Raw genomic sequence first — 17,024 nt, 5'->3', positions numbered from 1 at the left:
AGCATTGTGGGTTTCGCAATGCAGGAATGCCAACATACGCTCACTGCCCTTCATTCTGAAAGCAAACAGTTCTGCCATCCGTCCTCAGATGGACTGTTTCCTAATAACGACGCCATGAAGCGATCATGGGTCCTAGTGTCCGTCTAGGAAACTGCACCAGACCGATACATTTTTCACCACAGAAGAGAGACTCCAGGCCCCACGTTTTATTTTACTCATCACAAAAGAACAGTTATTATTAACTCATTTTTAATAAAACACTTCCGTTCTTACTTTAAAAAAGAAACTGTATAAATGAACGAGGGTAAGAAAGTGAAAACTGCCTCATGCTCCTACTCAGGGCTGGTCCCTGTTAGCATTCTGGTATGCATCCGTCTATTAAGTCTTTGTTCTTTATTTTAAAAATCAGAATCACCCTCTTCTTGTTGTTTTAGCATGTACTTTTTTCCACTTAAAAATGTATCATAAGCTTTTCTCCAGGACAGCAAATACTGTCTTTCAATATCATTTTAATAGCCACATACTATTTCAGCATAAGAACATGCTATTATCATTTAACCATATGTCATTTGGAGACTGACTTAATGTTTTGATATTGTTGTTTCTAAGTTTTGATTGTGTCGGCCAATGGGAGAGCAACCCCTTCCAATCTCCTGTCATTTGCAAACGTGAAAAGCATGTTTTTCATCACCTTTACCTACATTCCTGATAAAACCTCAGGACAAAATTGTGAGATTTCCTTTCTGGTTGACATTTATGCATTCAACTTTCTTTGGGTTTTGCAATTTGGAATTTGAATGATGGAAGAGTCCCCAAATCATTACAAATACCATTTCATTCATTCAATATATGTTTGCTGATTGCTGTCTATAGAAGCAGCACTGACCTAGGAGCTACAGAAAAAAATGCAATGCATTAAAAATACCTTTGAAATGAGAACTCTTAGGACTCTTGGTCAAAAAAAAAAAAAACAACCCAGATTCAGCATCCCAAAAGTTGTAATGTTTTTCACTTAAAAACGAAGAGATCTTTAATTTTTCGTAAGCCTCTTTTTAATTAAAAGAAGAGCCTGCAGGTGCCGAAACATGTTTTGGTAAATTCTATCTAGATTATAAAAATTGTTCACGTTATTGGAGACAAGAATCCTGTACTTCAAGATTTAGCTATTGGGAAACTATTAGCGCTAGAAGTGAGTTTCTGAAAATGGGATGTTTATAAGAGAAGTGTGAGCTCGGGTCAGGGTAGCAGGGTCCTGTAACCAAGCAGCAGCTGTGATTGTGAAGAAAGGGCAAGGACTGCCCTGATAGCTGCGCCGAAACCAGGACTCGCCCAGGGGCACAAGCAACAAGGAACGGGGCCCACGGCCTGAAGGCTCTGATGGAAAAGAAGGGAAAAGCATGTTGTTGATTCCTATCTTTTCAAAAGACGGTATTGAACGCTGAAATATCACGAAAAGTACATCAGATGTTCTCATTTTAGGTGAGAAGAGACAAAGCATGGCAGATGAAAGAGCGATCTGGCGAAGCGCCACGACTCTCTGTGCTGTTTCATCCTGCCGTCATCCCGGGTAAGGAGGAACCACCCTCGGAAACTGTGAAGTCAGTCCACAAACCTCAGGGAAGTGTGAGGATAACTTCCAGCAGGGCCTAGTGGCGCTGGTCACCTGCCAGAGCGGGGCTGAAACCACACAGAAGGAAAAAGCCTCAGAGTTCCCAAGGCAGGTCCAGCTTAGACGTGAATCCAGGCTGCGAGCAGATCCCAATCTCCACTTCTCTGGCCCCAGATGGCTGCAGCCTGCATCTGGGGAACAAAGACTGAGCAGAACATCGTCATTTGCTTCCTGCACCGGACTCCCCTGAAGACAGGCCCAGGCTGTCCGGACCTGAGTGTGGGGCATCCTCTCCACCACGGGCTGGGCGACTTCCTTCCCAGGACCTCGGGGACGGACAGGAGCGTCCGCCCAGCCCCCCGCCTGCCCCTCTCACGCTCGCACCGACACGTCCGAGCAACGCACTTACAAGGAGCCAGGAAATACAGAAAGTGCAGTGGCCCGAAACATAAAGCTCTTCTACTGTGCCGAAACTCAGTGTTGGAGAAAGGGACGGTTTTTTTCCCCCCCCAAAACGATGATTTAGAAAAAGACAATATAAACGTATTAAATATACAGCAAACATTCCTAGCCAAAATTGACAGTCTTAGCCAGCGTCTCCCTTCCTTTGGAAATGAATGGAATTACAGTGACTGCCCACCTGCCTGTCCACTCCGGGCATGTGGCCTCTGGAGGGCTGACACACTGTTCCCCAGACACAAACTCCGTTCCAGCCCGAGTCCTCTGCCCTGGCTGCTTTCTCCTGAGCCCGCTCTCCCTGCTCTCCATGTCCTTGCCCTCCCTTGTCCTTAGCAAGGCCTCGCCTTGCCCTCCTATCAGCAACGGCCATTCCCTATCCCTCGCCTACATCCTTCCATACTTGATTTTCTTCGGGACCCGGATGCTGTCTGAAATGGCAGGATACGTTTGTTTACTCTATTCTGTCCCCCAGACATGTGTGAATTCCACGAACATGGGGTCTGCCTGCACCTTACTCAGCCCCGCGTCCCCAGTGCCTACCACAGGGCCTGGTACACAGCAAGTGCTCCAGGAACACATGTGAAGTCATAAATCTAGAACTGGGCCTCAGCAGCTCGCCTCATGGCCTGTAAGTGAACCGCATCCTGTCCTCCGTCATCCCTGTGCCAACAGCGAGGCTTCTAGTCAAAGCGTTTCAAGAGAATGTGTGAGAGAAGAAGGCTCTGCTCCCTCTCACGGGCTCGCTCGCGATATGACAGATGTGCCTGTGAACACGGCTGGGCTCGTCACTGTCCCGGTTCCCATCGTAAGTACTCTCTTCACCATCCTGGAGTGTCTCCTCCCCATCACCACATTTCTGAGAGTCAGGGCTGCTCACGTGTGCACGGACCACACAAACAGAAGGGCCTCACGCCCAGCGGCCTGGTCCCAGAGCTGTGACGGGTGGGACTACCCTCACCCCGGACTCTGACCCAAGCCTAAATTCCTGCCAGAAACAGAAATCCCTTCAGGCCTCCAGGATCTCAAAAGGACACAAGGAGGTGAATTAAAGATCCCGTCGCACTTTTTTTATATGCAGAAGTGAAATCGCCACACCTTGCATGATTCCCTCTTTTCCTCCCATGCTAAAGAATAACCTAACAGTGCAAGTATGTGTGACATGGACGAGCTGCCCCAAAGAAGCCTGCCATCCAAGCAAATTATGTAGTGTTTATTCAACGAACTATTTTCCTGTTTTGTCATTTCCAAGCACCTAGCCCAGTGCCCAGCGAAAAATTCAATGAAAGTTGGCCGGGCGCGGTGGCTCACGCCTGTAATCCCTGCACTTTGGGAGGCCAAGACGGGCGGATCACGAGGTCAGGAGATGGAGACCACCCTGGCTAACACAGTGAAACCCCGTCTCTACTAAAAATACAAAAAACTAGCCGGGCGTAGTGGTGGCATCTGTGGTCCCAGCTACTCGGGAGGCTGAGGCAGGAGAATGGCGGGAACCCGGGAGGCGGAGCTTGCAGTGAGAGGAGATCGTGCCACTGCACTCCAGCCTGGGTGACAGTGAGACTCCATCTCAAAAAAAAAAAAAAAAAAAAAAAAAATCAATGAAATTCAGTAAGAGCTCACGCCGACTGGCTCTCCGCACCCAGAAACGTTTGCATCAAACAACCAACAGGGAAGAGTAACGGGAAAGGTACGGAGTCTAAACTGCTTACCAACATGTTTGTTTAAATTCCATTTCCACTTTGTTACAAAATGCAGCAAAATAATAAAGAGTCTCACTGTGTGGAAATCAATCTTCACTGAATACATTCAGAACAATTCATCATGCGGGGACGTAAGTTCAACTTAGCAAGGCATCTACAAGAATCTGAGGCTTGTTCTGTTGTTGTTTAGAAATGAACTATTGACAGAAGAGTGTCTGTTCACGTGAGTTTACAGCGGGAATTCTGATAATGCTGCCGCCCCTGGAAACCCTTAGGAGCTATTCTTCTAAGGATGTCCTCAGATGCCACTGGCAAACAGGACACCCACGTGGCTCTGCAGACAGCGAGCTGGGGTCTCAGAGTTAGCAAATATTTGGGGGCCAGGTTTGGTCAATAAAGCAAGTCAACAGCTAACAACAGCCTGTTGCCATAAAGTCATGTTTTGAGTAGCAGCCGTGTGCCTGAAATAACAGTAACTATTTACTGTGTGTTTACACACGTGTCTGGCTTGGTTGCAAGTGCTTTATCTGCATAAATGGACGTATTTTCCCCAACACACCTCTAAAGTACCTATTGTTGTTGTCATTTTCACATGACAGATAAGGAAGTTGAGGCACAGGGAGGTTAGGCTGCCACACAGGTGGCACAGCCAGGATTTGAGCCCAGTAACATGTACATGTGTCTAAACACATCACTGTCCTCTTCTCTCTAGGGCAAAATACATGCAGCTTTTTTTTTTTTTTTTTTTTTTTGAGACAGGGTCTCACTCTGTCACCCAGGCTGGAGTACAATGGTGTGATCACAGCTCACTGCAGCCTCAAACTCCAAGGCTCAAGTGAACCTTGTGTCTCAGCCTCCCGAGTAGCTAGGACTATAGGCACACGCCACCACATCTGGTGGCATCTTGCTATGTTGCCCAGACGGGTCCAGAACTCCTGGGCTCAAGCGATCCTCCTACCTCGGCCGCCCAAAGTGCTGGGATTACAGGTGTGAGCCATGGCTCCCAGCCCCAAACATCGTTACAAAGATGAAGCGCTGGGTGGCTGCATCTCCGTGCGTGAGCATACTCCATGCAAGTGGACGCGATACTGGGACCAACGCTCCGCAGGGAAGTGAGTCCCAGGCAACAGTAGACGGTTGCTACACTGCCCCGGGGGAAGGTGGGCTGCTCCGGGGGAAGGTGGGCTGCCCTGTGGCAGGGCCTGCTTCTGCAGAGAGGGATCCCCATTTCCAGGCTCATGGTCAGAGGCCGTGAGGACACCAGCACACTGCCTGTCCTCCCTGTGGGCACCAAACCCTCATCAACAGAGCACTGTCCACCACACATCAGCTGTTAGTGGCAGGGGCCGCCCATCTCCTTCGACCTGTCCTTAAGCCAAAACTGAGACCCTCATTCCCCACCCACAGCCACTCCCACTTTCCCACCCATCTTTCTGCTCCTTTACTTCCCATCAAGACCCACACTCAAATCTGAGCTCTTCTGACAAGCTGAATGGTATTGATGCAATTTTCTTTTTTTCAAAATTGTTTATGTTCATTGTGGTAAAATGTACGTAACATAGAATGTCCCATTTTTCCCCATTTTCAGGTTTGCACACTCACACTGCTATGCAAGCATCACCACCGTGACACCGTTCTGCTTTCACGCCTAAGCATTCCAAAAGCAGAATGACAAATGCCAGTGAGGCTATCTAAGGTAGACATGCAAAAGTTTGTATTTTCCAACTTAGAACACAGACAACCCTATCAAAGGCTTAGTATCTGCATTCGGTTTGGAGCTTCAGCCTCCGGCCTCTCTCCCTCCGCCCCCTCCTGCCCCGACTCAGTTTGAAGGAAACGGCCACAGTGGGAGGATCTGAGACAGCCCCACACTCAGCCCTGACACGGTGGCCCCCACTGGTCAGTGCGTCCTCGAGGAGGGTCTCTCGGGCCTGTGCAGATCCTGAGCCACAAACTCAGATCACGCCCACACCTCCTGGGGCTGTCTCAGGGAGCACACACGGCCACATATGCGAAAGCACCTGCCGTGGCAGACAATTAATCTTCACTCCTTATGTCAGCTCTGTGAAACAGCGTGCGCAAGATCAAGATAGCATCCTTCCAAAAGGGCACGGAAAACACCCTGAATTTTCTGCAATTTTATCACAAAAGAAAAAAATGAGTGTAGATGATAGACCAGCCTGGTTTTCTCCCCAACTCCCCGTGCGAGGAGTGCTGTGCCGTGGTGACACCGTGCTTTGTCGTCCTGGGGCGGGGCCTGCTGAGTCCCACGGCTTTCTCAGTGAGTGCCAAGGACACTGCTACTCTAGAGCCCTACAGACAAGATAACAAGAAACAGGTGGTGGGATTCGGAAACACTGATCTCAGGATGATTTCCCTAAGAAGTCAGGCAAACCCAGCAGGGCACACTGGCTCATGCCTACAATCCCAGTACTTTGGGAGGCCACAGCAGGGAGATCACTTGAGGCCAGGAATATAAAACCAGCCTGGAAAATACAGCAAGACCCTACTGCTGCAAAAGGGCATTAAAGTTTTTAAAAATTAAAAACGAAAGTCACCTTGGGAGGCCGAGGTGGGTGGATCACGAGGTCAGGAGATCAAGACCATCCTGGCTAACATGGTGAAGCCCCATTTCTACTAAAAATACAAAAAATTAGCCGGGCGTGGTGGTGGGCACCTGTAGACCCAGCTACTTGGGAGGCTGAGGCAGGAGAATGGTGTGAACCCGGGAGATGGAGATTGCAGTGAGCCGAGATCGCGCCACTGCACTCCAGCCTGGGCAACAGAGCGAGACTTGGTCTCAAAAAAAAAAAAAAAAAAAAAAAAAGAAAAAGAAAAAAAAATAAAGTCAGGCAAACCCATCAACAGCTGTGGCTGGTCTCTCCCTCAGGGCTGGCAGACCTAGCAAGCCTAGGACAGAACCCCCATGTGAAACAGGCACACCCGCATCTCCTTAAGGAGTCTGGGGGCCTGTTGTCTACTTAGCAACTGGAATATGTGTTCTTTAAAGTACAATACGGCACCCAGAAACATTTAGTAACAGGTATTTTCTTCTGTACAGTCTCTGCAGCTGCACTGTCAGCCCCTCTGTACCCACAGTGTCTGCATCCAGCCCTCTGTACCCACAGTGTCTGCATCCAGCCCTCTGTACCCACAGTGTCTGCATCCAGCCCTCTGTACCCACAGTGTCTGCATCCAGCCCTCTGTACCCACAGTCTCTGCATCCAGCCCTCTGTACCCACAGGTTCTGCATCCAGCCCTCTGTACCCACAGTCTCTGCATCCAGCCCTCTGTACCCACAGGTTCTGCATCCAGCCCTCTGTACCCACAGGTTCTGCATTTATGGATTCAACTAACTGCAGACTGAAAATACTGAGGAAAAAATACAAACAACAATAAAACAATAAAAAATAGGCCAGGCGCAGTGGCTCACACCTGTAACCTTAGCACTTTGGGAGGTCAAGGCAGGAGGATCGCTTGAGCCCAGGAGTTTGAGACCAGCCTAGGCAACATGGCAAAACCCCGTCTCTACAAAAAATAAACGATTAGCCAGATGTGTTGGCATGCACCTGCAGTCCAAGCTACTCAAGAGGCCAAGGAGGGAGGATCACTCGAGCCCAGGAGGTTGAGACTGCAGTGAGCTATGATGGCACCACTGCACTCCAGCCTGGGTGACACAGCAAGACCCTGTCTAAAAAGTAAAAAATACAACTTTTTAAAATAATAGTATAACAAGTATTTACACAACATTTACATTGTATGTGGTATCATAAGTAATCTTACGTGTGTTATAAGTATATGCACCATCATTTTATATCACGGACTTGAGCATCCACAAAGGACAACAAGGCTGACTGTGCTAACAGAGCACAGAATTAGATGCCCAACTAGGGCACCGTGTTAGTATTTTGTATTCTTTCATTGCCCCTAGGAAATCCTGAACTCGGAGACGTCTTTCTCACACCACCCTGGAGTATTCTACAAATGCCAACGTTAACTGAGAGGAAAAAGAGTCCATACTCCCATATTGGACCATTATTGGTTAAAAATGTTTAATGGAACCATAAACCACCACCCAGATGTTAAACTTGTTTATTTTTGCATCCCATTTCTGGGTTCCCCCATTTAAACATAGTATCCTGAAAAAACACAGAGACCCGGGACTTGACTTCAAGCCAAGTTTGAAGACCCTTGGCCTGTGACGACTCCATGAGACTCTGGAGGAGAGGCCATTATCAGCCCAGCACGGGCAGGCGGCAGGGCTCAGGTTCAGCTAAAAGCCCTATCAGACAGGATGTAAGGAACCAGAGGGGAAGCCACAGCCACGTGCTGCAGATCCCCACCCCCAACAGCTCCCACCCCCAACAGCTCCCATCCCCAACAGCTCCGATGGGGACAACAGCTCCCACCCTGCCAGCCCCACCCCCACGCCAGCCAGTTCTGACCCCCATAATAGCTCCCACCCCCAACAGCTCCCACAGTGACAACAGCTCCCACCCTGCCAGCCCCATCCCCACGCCAGCTCCCACCTCCACACCTGCACGGGATGTCATCAGAGTTAACTGTGCAGATCGTGATGACACTTGGACTGTACACCCCTGAGACACAAGTATGGCATGACGACTGTTAAATATCTGCTAAATGAACCCCTGATTTTTATGAGGCCTTTCTGTATAGTCAACTTCAAGAAGACGATGAAAGAAGACGGAGAAGAACATCTGTTGAGCACCACTATAAGCCAGACTCTGTTTCGGTACTTCACAGATGTTATTTCACTCAATCCCTATACAGAACCTACTCACTGGCCATTATCTCTACCTCAGTGTGGTGAAGAGTGCACTTCAGAGAGGTCAGCTGATTCATCCATGTCACAGAGCAGGAACTGGAGGGTGACTGGGGCTGGCTGCTCCTGCTGGAACAATGCCTTTCCCAGCCTCTGAGCTCATCCTCCAACAGAGAGCACAGAAGAATCCAATATGAAGGACTCTAGGCCGGGTGTGGTGGCTCACGCCTGTAATCCCAGCACTTTGGGAGGTCGAGGCAGGCGGATTACGAGGTCAAGAGATCGAGACCATCCTGGCTAACATGGTGAAATCCCATCTCTACTAAAAATACAAAAAAATTAGTGGGGCGTTGTGGCGGCGCCTGTAGTCCCAGCTTCTCGGGAGGCTGAGGCAGGAGAATGGCGGGAACCCAGGAGGCGGAGCTTGCAGTGAGCCGAGATCGCGTCACTGCACTCCAGACTGGGTGACAGAGCGAGACTCCGTCTCAAAAAAAAAAGGGCTCTAGAGACATCCATACACTAACAGAGAAGGAGGGTAGGACCCAAGAAAGTACGAGAGGCCACGTATGGAAGCAGCCACCTGCTTTCTGCACGTTTGATTTCTCTAGAGCTAAGTGGCTCCATTTTAGGGATAACTACAACATCGAGATGTACAACGGACAAAAGCCAGCATTTTCCAAAGAACCCAATGAGACACGTAGGTTGCTCTGATCCTGGACACTCAGTGGCAGGGGTTCATCTTAAACGATGCTCATAGTTACTGACAGCAGAGCCAGCATTCAAACTGGTCTAGGCTGTGCTGTCAGCCCAACATCCAGCAACGAGCAGCCACCATCACAGAGCCTCCCTATGGGATGCTCTCATCATAAATAAAAAGAGCTGGAAAACGAAAGGTTTCAGCAAACAAACTCATCTGTCAGATTAAATATTAATTGGAACACTTCTGACTTCATAATTTTTATATTTAATTTCTTTTGATATTTTAGCTATTTAAGAGCTATAAAAAGATATTTATAACTATCTTTGTGTTGTACACACTCAAGTAACCTTAAAATAAATATAGTTTCAGGGAATACTGAAATTATTTCTCACCCTTATTTAAAATGGGCAAGTACACATCTCAGACACGAGACTACCACAATGCCTCTAAAACAAAAGAAGATAATCACATTTGATTATCCTGAAACAGTATAGAATGGTTTACTGGGAAGAAAATGGAGAAGAGTTTGGTGCTTGTACAAATAACAACATAAATTACATGTTATTTACACAAAGAAACGTTATTAATTAAGGTGAGGTTTATAACTGAGGACTACACTGGAGGCTAAACAGCATCAAGGAAAAACCAAGTACAAACACCACAGTATGTGCAAATGGCTCTCTCAACAAACTTAACTTCCCTGGAGAAAAAGCATTTGAGATTTTTACAAAAAGCCATTATCAATCATTTCTACGTCTACTAAACTGCAAGCAGGAAGACTGTCTAGGCTTCTCCTGTGCCCATCACAAAAGACTACATGGACCTAAGACAGATCCTGAAGATGGAGAGCAAGGGGGTGGAAGGAGAGAATCTGCAGGAGATGAGAAAGCATCAGCAACAGCATCGCCATTAAACGCTGCACAAACAACTGAGAGGTGGGCTCACAGTCACTGTGTCCAGAACTCTGGTCACAGCACGAGAATGAAGGAAGGCAACTCTGGGGGGCCTCGAACTGCAGGACAAGGAGTCCGGACTCTTGTTATGAAGCAAGAAGCAGCCCTGGAAAGTTCTGGGGCAAGGGAAACTTATCACTAAAACCTCACTCTAACGAGCACTGGCAGAACGAGACAGAGGAGAGAACGGAGGCAGGGAGACGGTCTCATGACACTGTTTCCCCGCAGCACTTGACATACACCTGGCAAGAGCTCCGTCAATATTTGCCCAACAGAAGCAGCCTGCCGGGGACCACTGCGCTTGCGCAGGTGGGACAGGCACACGGGAGCTGCAGATGGTGGGAGGCGACCCCCAAAACATTTGTGGCTTCTCCAGAGTGCGCGCTATGAGAAGCTGTCCTTGCCTGCTGTTCCCTCTCAAACGCCTTCCAGGTCTTGTCACTGGGAGAACACTGCCCGCTGTCTGCCCACCTGGGACCTCCACACTGCACAGCCCCACATTAAAGACTGAAAAGTTCTGTAGGAAAGAAACTGGTTCAAGTTGCTTTTTCCAAGCTTTGGCCATGAATTCACTCCCACTCCTTTTATGGAGGAACAGCTCTCAATATGTCCTAAAGCAAGCGTTCTCTGGGCAGCTCTGGGAGGCGGGGGCTGAGGGCATGCCTGGGTCAGCCACAGGCGCAACCTTGCAGAGGAGAGGGATGAGGAACGCGCGGAGGGTCTGTGGGGTGGGAAGGGCACGTTGGGAGCTGCTGCTGAACCCAGCAGCCCAGTCACACCCCCAGCAAACCGACATCCTCCACTCGGAGCCCGCAGGGTAAACAGCTCCAACTATTCCATTTACGTGATTCTTCTTCTCCAGTCTCATTAGTGGCTGAGAAAACTTGGTCACCAACATCCACAAAATAGCACTTTCAGACAGACAAAGACTACTAACTACCCTCCTCCTCCTTTACAAGCGAAATAACCTAAATTCATTTAACAATTGGATCTGATTCTCCTTTCACCGGAAAGATTCACTACAAATTCTACGGGAATTTGGTTCACTTACCTAGTTATTGAGGTTAAATGTTTTTTCTCTAACACTGAAATAATTTAAAAAGTCTAAGAAAATTAATTGTGCAAAAACTTTTCAGTATCTAAGTGTGGCACCATGGGCCGGGAAGGGGCAGAATCTCAAGCCAGCAACATCTTTAGGACGTGTGCGTGACACCCAGGCAGGATGTGCTCCAAGTCAGTCGAAAGCACAAGAAACCTCAGATGAAATCTGCACCGTGATGGCACCTGGGATGGAGGCTGGCGGACCCAGCCTGGAAGGGTCCCCGCGTCCCTCTGCTCAGAGGAAATGGGGGTTTGTTTTTAGGACGGACAGAGTCGTATCTTTCCAGAGGCCATTCACCTGTATCATTGCCTCAATGAATGACAGCCAGGCAGAACGAGGGCCTGGAAGAACAAAAACGGTAAGTTTTGGACATCTGCGTTTTTACGTGCTCAAGTGTAACATGAGGGTGCAACACACGGCACTCAGGCGGCCTTCAGAGCCGCACGCTGCAAAGAGCTTCACAGACGCCCTGTGAGGCAGACGAGGGCTGCTCCACGCACGGCTGAACCGTGGGGGACACGCCCAGCTCTGAGCACGGTCACCGCGAACAGGCGACCGGCAACGGAAGGAAGCCAGTTTCAGCGTAGCCTCAAAAGTTAGGATCAACCAATTCTTCTGGAAATTAAATTATGAGCTTTAACAGAATTCACATCTTTGGACCCAATAATTTTGCCTCGGGGAGTTCATCCCAAGGAAATAATCAAATATACAGAAGAGCTTTTATGCACAAAGGTGTTCATCAAAGCGTTATTCATAAGGGTGAAAACTGTCAAAAACAGGACTATCCAACAATAGCTACACAATTTTAAAATTCAAGTACATGTACATGAAAATACTATGCAGCAATTTAAAATCGTATTTATAAGAAAAATGCTCATAATGTAACGTTAAAGGGAAAGATCAGGTTACTATATTAAATACTATTATGAACACAGTTCTGTAGGAAGAAATTTGCAAAAGAAAAGACTGGAAGGATGTAAGCCAAAATGTTGCCTGAAGAAAGATTCCCATGGCAAAGATGTGTGCGGGAAATTATTTTTCTTCTTTTGACTCTTGAGCTTTCCAAGTTTGCTTACAACGAGCAGATGTTACTTGTAAAAGGAAAAAAATTGATTTTTGATATAAAATAGTATCTAAAGGACTGAAATCATTTCTAAACTGTATATGCTAAGAAAATTAAAAATAATGTATTCCAATTCCTGTATGCAAGCATTCACCTAAGATCATAATCAAGAAGTTAAATGTGCAATACGCGTCTATGTGAGTATACCCACACTCACCCAGGAGGCACGAGGTGCGTGAACTCCATCACGCAGGACTGCCGGCCTGGCATGCGGACAGGGGCCTTCCAAACTCCTACCACCCTCATGGTAATTTCACACGCTCCAAACAAACGCAGCTCCCCGGCAGTCTCCCAGTCCTCCCCCACAGCCGGAGCGCCGCCCAAAACCCTCTTAAAGAGAAATTCTGAGCCTCCACCCTCCAAGAGAACTGGAACGTAAAGTGACAAATTTCTTTCAGTGGACGTACGGTTAACCGCCCAGGGACACTTGCCTGGCCCTAACACATGATTTAAAGCCTAGGGAAGATGCCTCGATGCCTGATCTAAGGCAAGACTCCTTTCCATTAGCCCAGAGAATCAGCAAAATCCAAAATTTTAAAAACAGCAACCCAACTAAGGCAGTGGGCTGGGCACCGGGCTCCTGCTCACCTCCCTCTAAAGCTCCACCTTCACCCAGCTGCCTGGGCAGGCAGAGCGTGTCAGCCCTTCATCCTGCACCACAGGGACTCTTACAAACTATGTGGGCAGACAGAGGGGCAGGAAGACCAAGAATAAAAATGAGGAGCCAAGTCTCCAGGGACCCAGCTCCAGAGAAGGCCAGGCACTCACATCTCCTCATCTCACTGCTGGTTACTTCCTAGAGAGAGATGGGGAAGCTACAACTGCTGCCCTGCAGGTGCCGGCGCACCCCACAGTGTGAACGCTATTCAGCACGCGATGGTCTCCTGAGAACAGGTAGACCCATTATTTGGATCCCCCCGCTGAAGGAACGGCGCAAGTCAGGTGATTTCTTTTTGAGACATGACCCCCTCGAGCACCCTGGCATCTCTCTGAACACTGCTCTGCTGGGTGCCGGCTCCCAGTGCTTCCCAGACTTTAAAGTGAGCCAGGCACCTGGGATCTTGTGGGGATGAGAGTCCTGATTTAGCAGGTCTAGGTGATGCCAAGACCCAATAAATCTCAGTCTCTGAGGGTGACACCCAGGGGGTGGAGAAGCTCCCCAGGGAACCCCGTGTGTACCTGAGGCCACACAGCGTGAGACAATCTGGAGAGGCCACCGGCACCAGCCAGTTCCTGCATGCACCGAGCGTGCCCCGCGGGGAGCAAGGCCAGCATGACGGCGCCGGCCTCAGAGTTGCTGTGACGCCTGGCAAAGGACACACAGCGGGAGCACGGTGCCCAGCACACTGCGGCTCCAAAACGGCGGCTGTGGCGTACACCCCACCACCGCCGCCGGCACACCTGTTACTCAGCCAGGCTGACATTGCGGGGAAGAGGCCAAAGTACGGAAATGAATTCTTGGGAAACTCACAAATGTGAGCTGAAAGACAGGAGCCAAAGTATGCTCAGCACAAAGAAATGATAGAATGTGCAGCGATGAGCACGGCCGATTAGCCTGACATGTTCACTGCACAACACATACATGTATCCAAACGTCCTACTGGAACCTGCCAATACAGACAACTACTATTCATAAATTACAAATGAAACAAAAACGGGAGCTGGGGAGGAGCGACAAGTGGGTGGCTGTGAGCGAGAGGGGAGGAAGGGCTGACGCAGGCCCCAGGGCTAACAGCTGCCGTACACCTTGGCTTCACATGTGAGAGGTGCTGTGCTACCTGCAAGAATCCTCCAGGCAGAACCCCGGGATTCTGAGGATTCCAAACACAGGCTCAGTGAGGCCTTTCCCTTTCCCTTGGGGCAGAGGAACCCCCAGCACCCCAGAGTGTGAGGATGGCGTGGCTGTGTCAGTGGAAGCCACGTGGACCAGCATCAGGTGCAGCAGGGTGAGGAGACGGCCCCAGAACCCTGGCCTCTGTGGGCCACCCTGCGGCCTCCACCCTGCAGTCAGGTCCATGGACAGGGCAGCTTCCTAAAAGAGTGCACCGCTCTTCCTCCGGCTCTTTTTGTCCCACGCTCACTTCCTTTTCTTTTCTTGTTCCCTCTTCCTCCCAGAACTACTCTGAAGAGATTCCTTACGTCAACTCCTAGGTGCCACTCCTCCCCAGCCTGGGGTGTAGGGACGAGGGACAAGGAGGCTGAGCTCACATCCAGCCACTTCTCAGTTGCTTCTGCTGCCCACCCCCGCCTGGAGCGGAGGGTGTCCACGAGGGAGCTGCTCCTGAGACGGAAACAGCTGGAGCACACACGGTAAGGGTGAGGAGGGGCAGGGTTTCCAGACAGCTGGGCTGCAGGTACGAAGATGGTTCCAGAGAGCTTGGCTTTGCACGTGCTCCCCCAACCCTTCGTCTACACAGCTGCGGAGCTCATCCACGTGGGCCAGAGGGTAACCGGCCCCTCACAATCCGGAGGGAGGCATCTACACAGCTGCCAAGCTCACCAGCACGGGCCCGACCCGCCTCCCACACCTCGGGGGAGGCAGTGTCACTGAGACCCCACGTCACAGACGTGGTGGAAGCTGCCTCAGGAGGTCGCCTGCAGGTGCGCATGGACGCGGCCAAGGCTGGGAAGAACCGTCCCCTCATTCTTCCTTGGAGCAGCACCACAGTGGCGCTCCATCCCTTCACACTGAAGCCACAGGGAGCGCGGAGGAGTGCGAGGCTGTCTAGGAGCTGACGTCTAATCCAAGGAGAAGGCCCGTGCCAGTCAAGCCCGAGCCCCTGCCCCTCTCTCCAGGCGTCCCAACAGCCTGACCTGCTCCCTCCACAAAATCTGAAAAGCTGCAAACTTCTGGGACTCGTGGAACCAGAGAATAGGGTCACTTCTTGTGACTATTTCTACCACCTTTCTTTAAAATAAAAAGCAAATCCCCCAAAACCTCTTTTATGTAAACACGTTCTCCCTGGATTTCATGAGGTTCCTCAATGTCACAGAGCCCAGTCTGTCTACAAGGAGCCAGAGGCCCAGAGGATTAAGTGGCTTCCTGGGATGTTATGTGAATCAGACAAAAGAGCTAGGATCTGAATTCAAAATCCCCTGTGTCTTGGGTGAGGGCTCTGGGTGCCAGCCAGACTGTGTGGTTCCCTGCAAACTGGGGTGTCCCACTTCTCCCCGCTCACTGCAAGACGAGTTCTGCCCAGCTGTCCCAAGCACACAAATAAATCTGAGAAATTAAAGATGGGGAGGGATCAAGCACACATCAGCAATTAATCTTTTCCCTCGGAGAATCTTCCCGGTTCTGTAAAGAAACCACACTTTCCCTACCCTCGCTCAGCAAGTGACACATTTCCTTAGAGAACAGAGACTTGGAAGACGCTGCGAACACTGCAGGATATTGTGTGTAGACTATCATTCAACAAAAACAGAAGCAAAAAGTGTCAAACGCTTTTTCAAACTGCTATTGAGAGAGTGAAGGAAAACACATTATTATTTTGTCAAAATCAGTCACCACAGGCGCCTGAGCCCTGGACTGCGCTGGCCTTCAGCTCCTGCTCCTGACTGCAAAGCTAGGTTCGCTGCATGCCCTGGACTGCTCTGGCCTTCAGCTCCTGACTGCAAAGCTAGGTTCGCTGCATGCCCTGGACTGCGCTGGCCTTCAGCTCCTGACTGCAAAGCTAGGTTCGCTGCATGCCCTGGACTGCGCTGGCCTTCAGCTCCTGACTGCAAAGCTAGGTTCACTGCATGCAGTGGTTTGGGAGTTGACTGCCTGCCAGGAGTGGAGGTAAAGCCTCGGATTACCTGGAGCACGCTCACCTGTGAAAGCATTTGTGGCCTGAAAACCAGCTTCCGGCATACTGCTCCCCAGACAAGCCTGTGCTCCAACTCTTGCGCTGTCCCGTCGAGGAAGCCGCCGGGCGAGGCTCAGGTCACTTCCATTTTAGCCTGTCCGAGTCCATCGCTCTGCTGGGCCGGCCTCTGGGAGCATCCGCGGCCCACCTGCCCAGCTCCGCGCGGGCGAGCGGTACCCGGGTGTGGCACCTGGGCGGCGGCAGTCCCCGCTCCCGTCAGCCGTCCAGCCAGGGCGCGGAGGCCATGGCGCAGGTGGAGGGGCTGGCCCTCAGGCCCTCAGAGCACGGGCGCCCCGGGCCGCGCCGCTGCCAGCATCCTGCACGGTCGCACCTGCACGCAGGTGCTCCTGATCCCAGCCTCGGCTCGCTGTGCTCCGCCTCTGAAACTGAAAAGCAACAGGTCACTTTCCTGACGACCGGCAGAAGCATCACAATTAACGGCCTATAGAGGCCGGACAGGAAAAGCCAGGCAGCTGCCTCCAGGACCCCACTGTGGGCACGCGGGCTCCTGCAGGGGCTGCCAGGGTGGGAGGAGCTCCATCTGCCCCCAAGGCCACAGCTATGCTCCTCCCAAGGTTCAAATGTCCCTCCCGGGCCATGCTGCCCTCACAGACACCCTGGGGAAGAAACTCACTTCTCAAGCTGGTTCCCGAGGCCTTAGACCGGGGTCTGCGGTGCATGGCCACTGTGGTCAGCACTCCAGGAAGAAAATGCAGGACTTGCAAGGAGCAGTTTTTAAAAGCGATTCTA

At 50.4% G+C, this 17,024-nt stretch overlaps 1 protein-coding gene across 2 annotated transcripts in view; it reads right to left on the bottom strand.

Moving 5' to 3' along the window:
- The window catches only part of LDLRAD4 (low density lipoprotein receptor class A domain containing 4), a 436,848-nt gene that overhangs the window by 243,369 nt on the left and 176,455 nt on the right, over positions 1-17,024 (bottom strand). For both annotated transcript variants that reach the window (XM_050767575.1, XM_050767576.1), the window contains one exon: positions 16,240-16,660. In XM_050767575.1, the coding sequence (XP_050623532.1) occupies positions 16,240-16,279 (40 nt within the window). In that variant the 5' untranslated portion in view covers positions 16,280-16,660. The remainder of the gene's footprint in view (positions 1-16,239; positions 16,661-17,024) is intronic.

The sequence above is a fragment of the Macaca thibetana genome, chromosome 18 (assembly GCF_024542745.1).
Source record: "Macaca thibetana thibetana isolate TM-01 chromosome 18, ASM2454274v1, whole genome shotgun sequence".
Classification (NCBI taxonomy): Eukaryota; Metazoa; Chordata; class Mammalia; order Primates; family Cercopithecidae; genus Macaca; species Macaca thibetana.
The sequence above is the reverse complement of the archived record's forward strand: the minus strand, read 5'-3'. Positions and strand labels throughout refer to the sequence as shown.